The 16913-nt window shown below is 46.0% G+C and overlaps 1 protein-coding gene across 21 annotated transcripts in view; it reads right to left on the bottom strand.

Annotated features, from left to right (window-relative positions):
* Positions 1–7508, bottom strand: part of TCF7L2 (transcription factor 7 like 2) — a 219204-nt gene extending 211696 nt beyond the window's left edge. For 8 of the 21 annotated variants that reach the window (XM_080403315.1, XM_080403321.1, XM_080403320.1 and 5 more), the window contains exons 1-3: positions 6581–7503; positions 6152–6218; positions 5835–5959 (exon numbers count right to left, since the gene is read on the bottom strand). In XM_080403315.1, the coding sequence (XP_080259441.1) occupies positions 5835–5959; positions 6152–6218; positions 6581–6769 (381 nt within the window). In that variant the 5' untranslated portion in view covers positions 6770–7503. Of the gene's footprint in view, positions 1–5834; positions 6219–6580 lie in introns of all 21 variants that reach the window. The other 13 variants (XM_080403324.1, XM_080403319.1, XM_080403322.1 and 10 more) reach the window with 5 other exon arrangements.
* Positions 7509–16913: the final 9405 nt, after the last annotated feature.

The raw sequence follows: 16913 nt of genomic DNA, 5'->3' as shown, positions 1-16913 counted from the left end.
CACACACCCCCAGCACCACACTCCATCTCTCATTGCTTATAATTAGTGAAAGAAATTTGACCCACTGCCAGTGTCTGTGGACCTTGGATATTATAAGGCCAGCGTGGCGTCAAATATCTTAACATTCATAAGTGTTATAGGCTGTAAATAAACCCCATGGATTTATGACCCTGCGGTGCTTGCCAGCAAACGACTGTGGCACATTTCTTTCAGCAGACCTGTCGAGGTGCAAGTTTGCCTTTGGTTGTAAAATTAACCATTTCCTTCACAAATGTGCCCAATTAGAAGTCAAAGTTTTAAGGCTTACTTACATATTTGCCAGGACGCAGTACTGAGGAGACGCCCGGGGAACAGAGCTTTAAACTTACCCCCCCACCAAAAAAAAAAAGCCCTCACAAATGCCCCCAAAGCAAAACTTCTCACAACGGCCCCAATGTGGGAGCACAGTGTCTGATTTCCCCCCAAACCCCAAGCTGACAGCCCCACCGCTTTTATATTTATAGGTGCCCCTCGCCAGCCCTGGCTCATTTTTGGCTGCTGGGAGGCTGGGGGGGAGCAGGCGGCTCCCCCCGAGCTGCGCCTGGAGAAGGCTCTCCTCCCTTCCCCCAGGATAATGTCATCTGCTTCCTGTGTAGGAGAGCATTTGCTAAATCCAGGTTGTCTCATGCTTAACTGCCAATAATCCAACTTCCACATAACTCCCAGACAGCTGGGAAAAGGTCCTCAGAGTTTTTAGTCATGGTACAGAAACACACGTCCACACAAAAAATCTGCAGCTGTCCTTTTTCTCTACACCACATTTTTTATCTGATTTTGGGGCCCAGTCATGAAAATCTTGACAAATTTAAAACATTTTTACCTACATTCTGGTTTACAAGCTCCAATGAAAGCTGCAACATACTCCTCCCCCCCTCCATCTTCAGCTGACAAATCAGCACATATTTGCTTGAACAAAAAACGAAGAGGAAGGAGGAAAAAAAAACCACCCTACTCAACATCATCAGTCCATGTATGAATGCATTCAAAAAACCTGGAAAGGCATCTACTGGTTTTTTTTTTCAGTACAGATCAGCCACTGGTGCACCTATTAAAATTGTTCGATTTCCAAAGCAAATATTATTTTTAATGAAGTGCAGTCCTGCAATTATCCTGTACACTCAAGTTAACAGTACTGCATTATATTGTTTTGCAAGGTCCAGAAACATGAAACTTTTCTCTAACTAATTTTCATAGCCCCCTAAAGAGAAGCTGATTGATTAAGCAATGCAGCATTTGCTCCAGAATGAAATCTTATCAGAAAAATAGAGAAAGAGAGAGAGAGAATTAAAAATAAATCAGCTTCTTCACCGAAAATGAGTTAACAAACACAGTCTGTTTGCCATTGTACACCAGCTATGCTAATGCTATAGCAGAGTGATTCAGCAATCTACCTAATTAAGCATGAGGAAAGTTTCTTTATGGAGGTTGCATTTGATTTACGCCACAGGATCATCAGTTCTTATTTAATAGCTTGTTTTTAAACAAGTCCAGAAACTTTATTAAAAGCATGTCCATTCAAATTTTTTTTAAAAAAAAAGCAAATAATTCACTCTCCACTTAATAGCTACGTGTCATAAAGTACCAAAGTGCTGACATATTAAGTTGTATCTACATTATTAAACTAGTTGGTGGACGTTAATACTATAATCCATACTGCAGACATTAAACCTCAACCATAAAGATTAGTAAAGAATTAATATTGTCACATCTAGGCTGAAACCTTAACACGCCAGCCATAAATATTTCTGAAGGAGATGAAAAACAATTAGCATAAATACCAAAGAAGGGCAAGAACACCTGTTCTTTTTCAGTGCGATAAGCATTTTATTGTTCTCTATTTAAAATGTAATGACCTGTGTAATTACAGTAATATTACATTGTATTGCAAGGGCTTGGAATGTCACACTTTGAAAAGTGTTGTCAAAACAATTGGAGGGAGGGAAAAAAAAAAAAAGGACCACCATTAACCCTTCACACCCCAGGGTCTACAGCTTTTGTATCAAGAAGGATTATGTTGTTTGATTCAGTAGATAAAGGAAAACATCAATTTTTCAAGTTAATTAAAGAAAAAAGTTTCTTTCTGAACGCAAAATCTAGGTGAGGGGGCTACTCTCCACCACAGCTATTCCCAACTCCCAAACTTCAGGGCCAAAGGCAAGCTTATTCCTACAGTCTTACTCAGCAAGCAACAATTTAGGGGAAAGGAAGATGCAAAAGCACTAGTAAAAATAAAAATATCTGCCAGCAGGGTTTTTTCAAAACACAATGCAACCATTTGCTCACCGAAAGCATTAACCAGGATCTAAATTTAGGGTAAAAATTAAATACACCATCTTCTTCATTTTCCAACTCTGAAAGGAAAACATTCTCCTTTATTATCCCTAACAGACAGCTACCCCAGTCCCTCTGCAAGCGTTAGTATGGATCTGGCACTCTCAGATGCATTACTTCATTACTATTTGGCTAGACCTCTATTTAGTCCACATCTATGCTTAAAAGCAATCCACAGTATTCTATCAAAAGCAAGATTAGCATGCAAAACATCTTTGGCTTTTAAAAGTAAAATCATTCCTATCGAGCTTCATAAAGAGACTGCAGTATTTAAAGCATTATTCTTGAGATAATATTCATTGTACGCAGATTTTATGATACTTCATAATTCTTCACATTCCTAAAGCAGTAAAGCAGAAATTGCTGCCCACGAGTTTGCTCTTGAACAGACAATTACAGGTACATTTACAAAACACAATAATCCCCCTACACACCCAAATAAAACAAAAAGGGGGAAAAAAAGCCAGGGGAAAAAAAAACAAACAACAAAAAACCCACACCCACAGACCTTTAAGATTCTACAACAGCAAAAGGAAAGGAAAAGCAATTTTGCTGCATATCTGCATCACCTCTTTACCTTGCATGCTTTAAAACTCAACAAATATGGCTTCAGAAAAAACTACGTAAAGAAAAATAAAATTCAAAATTATGCAGAATCATCAATGCCTTTCCAACCTGTATTAAAAAAAAAAAAAAAAACAAAAAAACAAACAAACAAAACAAACAAACAAAAAAAAAACACCAACCAAAAACACCCAACCAGGAGAGAGAAAGATCTAGTTGGTCTGGAATTGAAAGCTGGTACAGCAGAGAACTAGAATCCACCTAAAGACAGTGTGTGACGGACAACAGCTATCCCGCTGAATTTTTATAATATTCTGCTCTCAGGCCTAAATAAACAACTTTAATTTTTCCTGGCTATAATTAAGTGGCAGGCAAACAAGCAAGCACAGGGAACATGAACAAGTGAGGTTAAGGAGATAGGAGAGGGTTGCTGGAGCCTGGATGTGGAAATAAGAAAATTGCCTATTGAGTGTGGAAATATCCTTTCAGAATCCATCTGATAACAGGAGCAGGCCACCTGCCATACGAACAATCAACCAACCTGTCATCTTCTGTACAGTACCTTTAATTCACACAAACCCAACATTCCTATGGAGGCCTTTTTTAACTGGGGGGAGAGCAAGGGGAGGAAGAATGCTTCCAGGAAAGCTAACTGCTGAAGGATCCTATCCTCACAGGCTAAGGGAAAAAGGAGCTGTAATAAAGGTAATGAAGACAAAAAAAAAAAAAAAAAAAAAAATAAAGAACCGTAGCTGCTGTAAGAGAAATGCTTAAAGAGAAAAGCAGCAGAGGTGTGCTTCCTATTAACCCACACTTGGAACGGGGGAATGCATTTAAGGTAAAAAGGAAGGGGAAAAAACCCAAACACTACAGAGCGCCACAATTTGCAACAAAGTAACAAAGATTGTTTTGCCATCTGGATCCTGGTGCTCGCAGAACTCGGGATTTATCACCGGTCATCCATATACATGGGGGTGACTGTATTCAAAAGGAAAAATATAATGCATTCAGCCCCTGAATTCCCCTCCCAGTCATTACCATTGCAAACTGCAGTCACCCCTGTGCTACTGTCCCAGGGATCACCTCCTTGCAAGAGGGGCCTTACAAGCCACCAAAATAAAACCCTACCGCAGCCCTAAACATATGCAAAGTTAAAAAAAAAAAAAAAAAAAACACCAAAAAAAACCCTTCCTTCCTCCCTCCCTGTCACTCTGCATTTACTAATCTGGGACTACTGACATTTTACTAAGTGAAAACAAGACTGACCCGATGTTTAATATTTTAATGCTTTAAAACACTTGTAGATCTGATACACTGAAGTTGTCCAAGCCCTCAGTCATTAGTACGGCTTCAACATCCACCAAACAGTAGATCTATTATTGCAAATCGCTATCTCGTGTTACCACAAGGAAGAAAGGGGAAAAAAAAAAAAAAAAACTGTATAAACACACATGGTGATGGTGGGGACGCTTCAGATTTAGAAACACCCAGCAGAAACAAAACAGCAATGCTGAACCCATTGGTAGGAACACGTAGCGTTTTGTATTCCCAGTGGATTTAGCCGGTTTAGCCCAAAATTTTTTTTAAAAGTCTGTAAAAAGGTGACACTTGAGAAATCTGATGGCAGAGCTGCGCACACCGCGACACTACGAGCGGAAAAACAGCTGGGACTGCAAACCCACCAGCAGATCCCAAAGTTTCCTGGGATCTGGGTTAAAACTTGCTCTATCTCCAGGCACAAGGCGTGCAGCCAAGCACACCCCTGCCACCGAGCCCTGGGCTAAAGAAAAAAATAAAAATAATAATAAAAAAAAATTTACAAACCCACCCAAAACCAAAAAGCCCAGAAACACACAAGCCAAAAAAAAAAAAAGAAAAAAAAAAAGAAAAACAACAAAAAACCGGACGCTTTCAGCAAACTGTTTTTCGGCCAGCACACTTCCAGGAGGAATTTTGCTCGACTTGTTAGATTATTTGGTGGTGGTTGTCGGAGCTCAGCGCGGCGATCCGCGCCGCCGGCCTCAGCCCCCCGCTCGGCTCTGCCCCGCGGCGCCCCCGCAGCGCCCGGCACGCACGGAGCGCGCCGCCGGGCCGCCTGCCGCCGCACAGCCCCGGTGAGGGCCCCGGCCCCCCGGCCGCCCCCAGCCCCGGCCGCGCTCCGGGCAGGCGGGGCCGCCGCACCGACAGGACCCCGGCTCCGGGCCGCCGCGCTGAGGCCGGGCACAACTCGCGGCGCCCGCGGCCGGGAGGGGCCGTCGCCCCGCGCCGGGCACGGTGAAGGCGCCGCTCCCGCAGGCCGGGGGCGGGCAGGAGAGGGTTAAGGGGGAGGAAAGGGGAGGGGGAGCCGGCCCAGCCGCCACGGAGGAGGGCAGGAGGCGACGGATCACCATGGAAAACGGGGAGTTTGGAGGAGCGGATCCAAGACTCGGCCGGGAGAACCCCCCCCCCTCCTCCCACGGAAGGGGAGAGGGGAGTGATGGGGGGAGCCGGGGGGGGAAAAAGCAACTCCTCAATTTATTTTTTTTTTTTCATTTAATTCTAGTTTTGTTCTGTGGCTGGATTAGGTGTTGCTTGGATTTTGTTTGGGGGAGTTGTTGGGGTTTTTTTCTCCCCACCCCCCCGCAGGGGAGATTACGAGGGCTCCAGAAAACTGCCCATAGAACTGAAAGTTTAAAAAAAAAAAAGTAAAAAGGGAAAAAAAATTAGGAAATATGGCGAAGTGTAAACAAACCCCCTCCCGCCGCGGCCCGCGGAGTTTGGAAAGTTTGCGGCGCGGGGGAGGGGGCGGCGGCCGGGGCGGGCGAGCGGGGGCACCGGGGAGCGCGGCGGCGGCGGGAGCCGGGGGAAGGGGGGGAGAGAGGAAAGGAGAGGAGAGGAGGGGGGAAAAAAAAGGCACTTACCGTTCTCGCCGTCGGAGAGAGCGATCCATTGGGCAGATACGGGCTGCTGAGGTCGGGGATCATTATAAAGGGATAACCCGGGTATGGTGGGCCCTTAAACAACCCTCCATCTTGCCTCTTCGCAGCTAACATGGCGGGGGAGACACGAGCGGGAGCGGGGAAGGAAGGGGGCAACAGGGGAAAGAGAAGGGAAGGAAAGAGGGGGAGGGGGGGAGGAAAACTTTTTTTAGAAAGTGTCCCAAAAAGAGGAGCCGGGCGCCCGGCGGAGGGGCGGCGGCGGTGCGGACGGGCGGCGGGGCCGGGCCCGCCGTACTCACCTTCCTCCAAACTTTCCCGGGATTTATCTCTGAAAGTTTCGGACCGAGGCGGGGGCCGCCGCTCCGCCTGGGAGCGAGCCGGGGGTCGGCGTGGGGCAGTTGGGGAGGGGGGTGGTTAGGGTGGGTGGTGGGGTGTTGGTGTTGTTTGTTGTTTTTTTTTTTGGGGGGGGGGGGGGGGAGAGAAGAGAGGAGGGAAGGAATAAAAGGCGAAGGAGAAGAAGGGAAAGGTGCGGGGAGACGGTGGAAGGGAGAAACAAACAGAACAAAACAGAAGGCATCGTTACAAGTTGGTGCCGCGGAGGAAAGTTGGGCGCCGGCGGGAGCGGGACCCGGCGCGGCGCCCCCGGCCCCGGCCGCGGCCCCGGCGAGGCAGCGCGGCCCCCGCCCGCCCGCCGCCCCGCAACGGCCCCGCGGGGGGTTCCCCCGTACCTCCGAGTCTGAGGAGCTGTTTTGATTCGTTTCTGATTCATTGACGAGAGACGACTTGACATCAGCTAAATCCCTCTCGGCCGAGGAGTTCTCGGAGATCTTCTCCTCCTGCTCCCCTTCGTCTTTGAAAGAGATCAGTTCATCGTTGGCGCCCAGGTCGTCCCCTCCACCGCCGTTCAGCTGCGGCATTTTCCTCCTGGCTCACCCCACCAGTAGCAATTTTGCAAAAAGGGGAAGGGGGAAAAAAAAACAAGAAAAAAAAATAGGGGAATGGGGGGGGGGGGGGAAGGAGAAAAGAAGAGGGTAGGGGGGGGAAAGTTTGCACCAAAAAAAGAAGAGTCCAAGGTGAAAGTTTCTTTTTTTTCCCCTTCTTTTTCCTCCTGGGGAGGGGAAAAGAGGGAGGAGGAGGGGAGGGAAATGTCTCTTCTTTGCTCCTTTGCACCAGTGACTTTAGGCTTCTTCCTTTCCTTCTTCGGGATTTTCTCTTTCTTTCTTCCAGGGAGCTGGTCGGCGTGCACTGCGCGCACACGCACTCGCACCCGCGCACGCACTCACGAAAAAATTAATAATAATAAAAAATATATAGACGGGGGGGAGGGGGGGCTTGGGGGGGGGGGGGGGGGAATAATGCAACAAACAAACCCAAGAAGTCAGCTGTAACGGGGGGGTAGCCGCCGCGGATATTGGGAGCCTGTGCCGCTCGGGTTTGAGTGAGTTGAAGTTGGACTGAGAGCTTTTCAGTTCAAAGGCGGCGCTGATTGACAGATAGAAAAAGGGGGATCGAAATCCGGAGGAACGGAGAAGTCTGGGATCCGGGATTATTGACAGGGAGCGAGAAACACACCAGGCACTTAATGAGATGCAGGAGGGGGCGGGGGCTCCCCGGTGACGTCTGCATAAATAAACAGGTCTGGGGCGCGGGAGGGGGAGGGGGAGGAGGAGGAGGGTGGGGGAAGTAGGAAACTAACAATGATCCTTTTTGGCATGGGAGCGGGAGGGGAGGGGAGCGGGGGGGCCGCCGCTGGGGGGGCGGCGCGCAAAACGGGAGGGAGGGCAAAAAAAAAAAAAAATTAAAATAAAAAAATATTTTTTGCGCTGTAGCTGAGAGCTGCAGGACGGGGGGAGCGAGCGGAAAGCACCCGAACGGGTGCCCCTGCCCTCGCTCCTCGGCAGGCGCTAACTTTTGCATACTGGGCGTTAATAAACATGTCATCTCCGTGCAGCCCGGATTCTCCTGAAAGATGTGTGCCCTTATTATTTGTGTACATGTGACTACAGGGTGGTGGGGTTCTGTGCCTTTTTTTTTTTTAATTTGTTTGAAACCGTTAACATTTTTCTTGCTACTCGTTGGAGGTAAGAAACTCCAATCCTAATAAACGCTATAATATAGTAAAAGCCTTTTTTTAAGCAGCACTTGCGCCTTGCATTTCTGGTGGTTATAACACGTAGGATGAAAATGTGCGAGATCACTCGCACGGATCAGATATTTCCAAATTATCTTATAGTAAGGCAGCGTATTTTTTTTGGTCCTTGATGTTTAAAAAAAAAAAAAAAAAAAAGGAGGAAAAGGAATGTGACTGCTAGGAAGTTAATTAGCATGGCAGGACGGAGAATCAAGGACTCCCAGACTTCAGAAGTGAAAAGTTGTGATGGCGTAAACATCACGCTGGGGAAAATCAAAGTGAAAGTGGGCCGGTCCCCGCGGCTGGGGGGCGGGGGGGCGGGGGTCCCGGCGGGCGGCGGGGGGGTCGCGGCGGGGGTCCCGGCGGGGCGGCGGGGCCGCCCGCCCGGCGAGGGCGGCTGCGCTCGGGCTCGGGGCTGCGCCTTCGTGCAGGAGTGCCCGGCCGGGGCTCTGCCTGCACGGCAACAAAATGGGGAGCAGAATAATGCAGATGCGAGAAACGGCATCTGTTACCCGAATATAATGTGGTGAGGGGAAGGGGAAAACAAATTGATCTTCCAGCAGTGACAAATTGTAACAATGGACGAGTCAATTGGAAACTTTAACATGGGCACGGAACAAAAGGAGGGGAGTGGGGCGGAGGGGCGGGGGTGGGGGGGCAGAGACAGTAATTTCAATGGGAATTAGTAAATTGCCTAATGGAAATGGTGTTTGAAAGCAGGGGACGGGCTGTACTAAATAATCCAAACATTCCTCCAGAAATCTAACCTGCTGCTCATGCTAAGGGCCGTGCAGCACATAGGGTTTCCAAAACAAAGCCAATTTGTCATGCAATATTTAGAGAGTTTGGAGGTTTCAGCTAAACTGTCTTCTATAAAAAGAATAATAAAAATAATAATACAGAGATCATCAAGGCTAACGCAAATTCTCAGGCATTAAAAAGTTCACATAGAAATTTGCATACTAAAGGCAAAGATGCAGACAAAATAGAAATAAAAAAATCACTGCAACTTACAACTTTAATATTAATCAGTAAAGCAGAAGTAGAGTGAAAGGAAGCATGAAAAGAAGTAAAACAAATGTGTACATTTAATCAGACAGGATTGCATAGGACACAAAGAACAGGGCTAATTAGTCTCAGCAGGTAGGGACTAACCTTCAGACTTCATAAATAAATAAGTCTGTGAACAATGTCTAAGTGGGAATATGGAGAGAAAAGGGATTATTTCAAGACACCAAGTAAAAAACATGACTAATGAAATACTTCACTGTTAACTCCACATACAAATGTATTGAACAGTTTCTTTTTCCACTGGTCTTTTGACTAACTTGGTTTTTACTTTTGGAGATTTTACTAAATCACTGTCTGTGGGCATGCACACTCCCTGTTTGCCCCTGATTATGTACATACTGTCTTTGCTAACTAGTGCCTTGCAGAGCGACACCTTAACAAATAGTCTCCATTTTTTGTTTGCCTTTTGATTTTTTAAATGCCTTTATATCCCAGAACAATATGAGATTTAGAAATACAAATGTGACAGACTCCTCTTTACTTTGCAGGGCCATGTGTTATAATTTGATCCAAATGAACAAAAAACAGTTGCACAGCTTTGTTTTGTTTTCCCAAGATCTTTTTACAATCTGCTGTGGATTCTTTTTTTTTCCAAAAAGTACACTTTTGTTTCAGTCTTGGTGTAGTTGCTAACCACTTACTAAGTAAGCATCATCAAAAACGGTGTTCAGGACAAGCCCAGTCCTTGCCCAAAGCTGGTTGCAGAAGAAGAGCCTTACATGTGTGAGTAACATTACTGACAGACTATTCGTGAGGGTGATGACACACCTGGACTCCTCACACAAGTAATATTATTTGCATGACTAAATGTCGATTAGAAGGGAGCTCGGCGTTGCTCACCCCAATGCCACTTGGTGGTCCTAGGTATAGAAGTTGGCTGCTTCAGGCTGGAAGGCCAAGGGGCTTGGAAGGCATTGCCCATGCACCTTCGTCCACCTGGAATTTTGCCACTACAGTGGGCTCAGAGGAACCCCAGGAAGGGCTAGAAAACTGCTTTCTGCCTTTCACGGCAACATCAAGTTCATCTTGGTGTAGACTTCCAGGGGGTTGTTTTCAAACTGCAGCTTATAGCTAGCTTGGTTTTGAAGCCCAAGTGTTGTTGATGGTTACTAATCCAACATGGTCTAATTAAGGTAGTACAAGTCACCTAGAATAGCTTATGCATCTTACTTGTATCATCTTCCTTTATGTAACAGTTCTAGTTTCATGCTTGGGAAGTGAGATCTCTCCAGGGGTCAATGGCATCTGTTGAGTAGTAGGTACTCAGGTGGTACCTTAGATTAAAAAAAAAAAAATTATAGCATTTAACAATGAAAAGAACACACTATTAAAAAATAATGTCAAGCTAATCCACTGCATGAAACATGATTTATTGTTTGGATAACTGATTTTAAGTAACAGCTGGCCAGACAAAGCCAGGTGCTCCAAGTTCAGTCTTCAAGAGATGTCAGCTTTCTGGTCCATGCTGGCCTCTAGCACAGGTGAAGAAGTGGAAGTGCCACTCACCAAGCTTTGGAACTCTCACAACTTGATATAATACACCAAATACTGAGCATTGGGAATTTTGTTAACAGTGGTGTCACCATTTCATACTTTTGGCCCAAGATTTTCGTCCCGAGAATCCTGCAGTCTCATGAACAGCAATGGTGAAAAAGCATGGCAGATTCGCCTGCCAGTTCACATTGCAATGAACTCGAGAGGGAAGAGGTTGACCAGGGGCAGCCAAGGAAATTTATTGTTTTATGAAAAATGCTTTGGAATCCTCAACGTCTCGCCAGAGGCCCAAGTCTATATTGGAGAAATATGGTCTGCTAACTGCCAGCTGGATCTCCTGGCTAATGCTTACATATCTGGGGTGAGTCATCCGTTTTCATGGTCTTCTCCAAAAGGTCCCAATGTAGGTTGCAATGTGTAAAATTCAAGTTATTTATTTTGGAAAGATAAAAGGACTTTGGTTGACCGGGCTGGGATTTGAGTCTACAGCTCAAAGGAGTCCGTATGTTTACAAATAATCTTGGATCATTAAATCTGCTCTGAACGTCAAAAAAGATTTCAGTATTGAAAAGGTTCCAATAACACGAAGCAAACACATCTGCCCAGTGCCTTACCAGTACTGGCTCTTCCAGAGTTGGCGAAGAGGGGATATTTTTTCTAGGGCAGACAAGATGAGAGCATGAAAACACAGAAAACATGGCTCCTTTCTGCAGTCATTTGTATTGACAGAAACAAGCACACGTGAAAATTCAAGAAAGCAACGGAATGGGAAAATACCAACAAACAATCAGATTGTGGTGCTGCTGCTAGATTTCTTTGTGGCTTTAGATTTCGTGTGCACTGACCAGGTCACAGTGTGTTATTTGAGCAATAGGTGTGGGGTTTCTATCCACACTTGATGGAGAAATGCTGGAAATTAGGTACCAAAAACCCTCGCACATGATTTGTTTTCAACCTTGTAACACATGCTAATGCCTCTCGATCTACACTTTGCTTCCCAAGTTGTGGCCAGGGCTCAGTAGGAACATACCTCCCTTTTAGCGCCTAAACCACAGCTGTACCTCTTGCTTTTGTTAGAGATAATTCTGTCTAATAATACAATGGTTAATGGGTAGAAATATGCATTCATGCAGGGATTATTCACACTTTTATCACAAGGTGATATCAAGCACTATAGGAGCGAATGACAAGAAATAGGCTTCTGAAATACAGAGCCCTCCATAAATATACCATTTTTATTGACAACATGTCTTTTAACCCTAATAGTAATGGAAGAAATCCAATAAATGAAACATTTACTGCATAACTTGCCTTATTTTCGGGTGGTGTCTGATTCCTTTCTAGCTGTCTCTAGAAGATGTTTTTAGCCTAATTTGCTCCCTAGAAATTTCACTCACTAGAGTTATACATCTATGACGTTTTATTGCCTGAAGCCAAGTCTGAGTAAGAACTTTCTTAAGATATACTTATCCTAATGTCAGTCTACAAGAACTGGGCTGCTTTAGTTTGATTTATTTGTGCAACAGAGATATATATGCACTTATATAGCGGGCTGCTGCTTCAGACTGGATCTAATATTCCAAACAGAAACAAATAAATAAAACCAGCATGTTTAGCCATGTTTAGTTATAAATAGACACTCTTAAATAAATCACACTTAGATTTGTATTTATATGTCTTTGTTTTCCAAACCAACCAAACAGTAGCCCATTGCATTAACAAAATACTCTCATTTCACTGGAAAGGACTGGAGTGTAGGTGTCTATATGTATATGCTCATAGGCAAACATCAAACACTAGCCAGGTGCAGTATGCTTCTGCCATCTAAGAAATACAAGATGACATTTAAGGAGCTGGAGCTCACAGAGGTCACTGGCTGACATTGCAAACCACTGACTGGCCACTTGCCCGTACTCTTCTATCTGTTGTTTTGGCACCTACCTGAGCAGTCACTGCTTTGGAGCAAGGGTCCTTTTTTTTCCTCAGTGGTTTTACTGGGATACTGGCACCTAAACAAGAGTTTGTGGATGGTGTGGTGATACAGATAATAAAACCATAATGCAGCATCGGTAAGGGTGGCTGTGTAGGTGAGCTGTGGCTGAGCAGATGGCGGCAAGCAATGCACCTAGCAAGCTTGAAGCCACGAGCATGCCCTCAGCCAGTGAGTGCCCTTTCAGCTGACACACAGTAATTAGCTGTGTATGCATTTGTAGTCTGTTGCAATATGAGGTAAAAGGGATTAGTTTTGCAATGGTCTACGAACATGAACATGCGCCAGCTGCATTCCAGCTGTAGGGGTTCTGGCTGATGGATGGCACTAGTCAGCACAAGGGTAGTAACTTCTTAAAACAATCAAGTTTAACAACGTAGGATTATCTGATCATACCATACAGTCACAGAACCACTCACATTGGAAGGGACGTGAAGACGTCTCTAGTCCAGCCTCCTGCTCAAAGAAGGTTTAGCTCTGAATTCAAACCCGTTTGTTTAGGGTTTTGTCCAGTCAGGTTTCAAAAACCTCCAAGAACAGACATGAGACAAGCAGCACTTTGCATTTGTGCTTGTTGAATTTCGTAATGCTCCTGTTGGCCCATTCCTTCAGCTTCTCTAAGTCCCTCTGGACGGCAGCCCTGCCCTTGAGCACGCCAATTGGTCTTTCCGATTTGGTGTCATCTGCAAATGTGACAAGACCTCCTCTGGGTCATGGATGCAAATGTCAAAAGGGACAGGTCCCAGGACAGACCCCTTAGGTACTCCACCTGCCACTGACAGCCAGGGATTCAACCCATTAACCACTACCCATCGAGCTGGGTCATCCAAGCGGTCTTTTACACATCTGGTCTGCCCATTCAGACTATGATGTTATAACTTGGATGCTAAAGTATGGTCTCCTGAAGCCTCATGTTTATGCTCCACTGCTTGTCATTTTCAGTTCTGTCAGGACTGTGAGCTCCTTGTAGTGACTACAGCCAAGGCTGCTGTTGATTATCACACCCCTGTCCAATTTTTCCTTGTTTTTGAGTGGCAGGTCCAGGAGACCATCACCCACCCTTTGGCCATACACCATCTGTATTAAGTTTTCCTCAACACAGTCCAGAGACATTCCGAACCTGTTGCATCCCACCATCTTGTCCTTCCAACTGAAGTCAGGGAGGTTAAATTCTCCCAATAGCACTGTGGACTGTGATCTGGAGACTCCTAATTGTTTAAAGACTTGATTGACCCTTGTCACCCTAATCCAGGGGTCCTCAAACTACAGCCCGTGGGCTGGATACGGCCCCCCAGGGTCCTCAATCCGGCCCCCGGTATTTACAGAACCCCCCACCACCACCCCAGCTGGGGGTTGCAGGGAGAACCAAGCAGCCGCAGATGACTGCCTGCCACTGCATCCCTGCGCCAGCCCCCTGGTTAAAAAGTTTGAGGACCCCTGCCCTAATCAGATGATCTGTAACATGCCCATCACAGTGTTACCCTTACTGGCTTGTCCTCTGATCTTGACCCACAAGCTCCCCACCAGCCTGTCTCCTGTTCCCACACATTCGTGCCGCTCCTCCATACAGAATGTACACTCCCTGCTTTTCTTCCCTGCCTGACTTTCCTAAGAGCCTACATCTGTCCATCACAGACCTCCAACCATAGCAGTCATCTCAACACATCCCAGCTGAGCTATCCTCAGACCAGAAACAAGGCAGTGCATTTTCTGGTGCCTCAGTTTTTCTCCAAATCAATCCAGTTAGGTTTCATGCTCTTCACTGCACCGTTGTTCCTTGCCCCATGTTTTTCTGTCCTGAATACCTCAGATCTTTAGAGCAGCCTGTGTTCACCACCATAATGCAGTCAGTAAGGGTGGCAGCGGAGGCTGACCAAAATAACGTCATTTTGGGCTGAGACAGGAAGTTTTAATTTAGGCGAAGGAGTGAGGGAGTGCTGTCTTCCTGCAGGGGCAGAGCCCACCACCCAGCTCAGACCCCAGCCAGGTCTGCAGGCAGAAGTCTATGGTTTCTTTTCTCCATGGAAGCGGTTGTTACCAGTATTTTGCGCAGAGCCACCACTACGCCACCGCATGTGCAAACAAGCGCCTGACACTGAAAGTTTACGATCGTATTAATTAATAGTTGATCTATTAAAGCATAAACAAAGTAAAAGGGTTCTCAGGAAAATCCTTCTTAACTTCTCCTTGAAAGTATTTTAATAGCATGACCAGGCTATTTATAATAGAGGCATTTACTGTATTTTGCTATTTCCTATAGGATAATTTGCTGATTAATAATTCTTTTTTAAATGTTGTTTTGGTTTTTCCTTTTCTCCCTTCAGCTCCTGAAGTGTATGTCTTTCTTTTTTCCCTTGTCATTTGGCAAAGGCCTCCCAACTACATCAAGCAGTTTCAAGTCAGCCAGAGAGATAGACAGAGTCCTGCTGAAGGAGCAGAGCAGTCTCTCCCTCTTTGTAGAATACGCTGCCATTTATCAACAGACAGAGGTTTTTCTTGCAACAAGAATCTGAGCTAGTGCATACCAAAAGAGTGGCACTGGAGACTTTGTGGTTGGCTGTTGTTACAGGCACATGCAGGCTTTGCATAGCCTGAGGGCACAAATAAGCAGACGGGAGGGAATGGACAGACCTTCCTCCAGTGCAATTAGGTGACAATGAGCCATCCGAAGCAATCAGGAGAGCAGCAACACCGAGTGCTCTCCCTGTGTCTCAGGAGCGCTCCCAAGATTTATTGCATCAGAGGCTCTGTCTGCTGCTTGTGCCTCTAGATAGAGGCACGGTTGGCAGGCACACGGGAACAGGGTCCTTTCTCAGAAACTTATTGCAGCCTGAAGTATTGCAATTAGCTCCTGTAGAGCTGATGCCTGAGATCCTGGTCCTCACTTAATTCAGGATGCCTGGAAACACGGAACAGAAGAGATAGACCTGCAAGAACTACATAGGGGTGTGGGTTGGGGTGGTGATTTACAGAAGTAATGCTGAACATCCTTCATCTTACCAGACCGGGAGGAGAGGCAATAGGTCTCAGGACATTTCTGCTCAGGTTCTTCAAGCCAGTCTTTCTTGACTTAACTTTCTCCTTCAGAAAGCATGCCTCTGCAAAACCAAAGCCAAGGAGCTACTCTCCTCCTCTCCCACCTCTGCCCTCTTGATCTATTAGCTCCTTTCAAGGACCCTAATCCTACATAGCTCTGTTCAGCAGGTGAGAGCTTCCTGACCCTGACCAGAAAGGAGGCTGCAATTTCCAACCAAAAGGTAAATGTAAGGCCATGATCAGCACCTGTCCCACAGAAAATACACCCTGTTTGGATTTCAAGGCAATTGGTAGCTGTGAAACTCCATTGGAGACTTTTCTTTCTAATTAGGGAGGCGCAAAGGACGAAGGTGGGTTCTGCATTCACAGGAAGAAAGACCGTGTATTTTGGCTGCTGTTTTACCTGAGATGCAGGTCTGTCATACACACCCCCTCCATTCAGCCTTTTTACAACTCATGGTTGTACAAGAACCACTGTAATTCTTCAGGCAACAGCACCCTTAGGACATCTCCAGTATCTGTGGGAAGACATAATCTGGCATTCAAGGCATTGTGGTAGAATTGGCATCTCCACTGCTTGCCTGAGGCACCCTCTTCTCTCTCCACCTTGCCAGCCGTCTTAGCTTAGCCTCCTTCTCAAAGGCAGGGAGCTGCAGCAGCAATTTTGCTAAAGAGGCCTGCAGAAGTAAGCAGAGATCGCATAAACCAGAATAACACTGTTCTTTAGATTCCTTCAGTGGCCCAGACTGAAGATTTCTGTGTATAGAGGACCTGGGAGAACTGTGCACATTGTTATTGATATACCCATGTCCTCCAGCTTGTTCTCTTTGTCCCTTTGACCTAAAGCAATCTATGTCCAGACAGGAGTGGAAAGCACAGCTAGAACAGTACACGCGGCCCATTTTGCATACTTTCCTGTGGCACTGGAGCTGCATGATTTATGACTGAAACGTTGACTGTTGCAGTATGGGACAATAACAGGAAAGTTGGTAAGGTAGTGTCTTGTAGGAATATAAAATGCCTTCCTTCCTCCTGATTTCAGACCTGAAAAGTGGTGAACTCCCACCACTCCCTTTGGGAGGGTAACCAAAAGCTCACGGAATCAGACCTTAAGATGTTCCCATCTGGACAAATAAGTGCTGTTGTCAACAACCATCTAGAGCCACCTCGGGACATGCAGGGGGCTTCCACTGTGCCTCAGGTGCTTGACATACCCAGAAATCCTGTTGCACCAATTAGGTCACGTGCATGAATCTGTTACCAAAATCCATGAGCTGCTTTCTGTGCACAAATCTAGGTGTTTATATTTGAAAATGCATATAATACACTCTTTTGGTAA

Source organism: Falco punctatus (assembly GCF_963210335.1).
Source record: "Falco punctatus genome assembly, chromosome: 9".
NCBI classification, from domain to species: Eukaryota; Metazoa; Chordata; class Aves; order Falconiformes; family Falconidae; genus Falco; species Falco punctatus.
The sequence above is the reverse complement of the archived record's forward strand: the minus strand, read 5'-3'. Positions and strand labels throughout refer to the sequence as shown.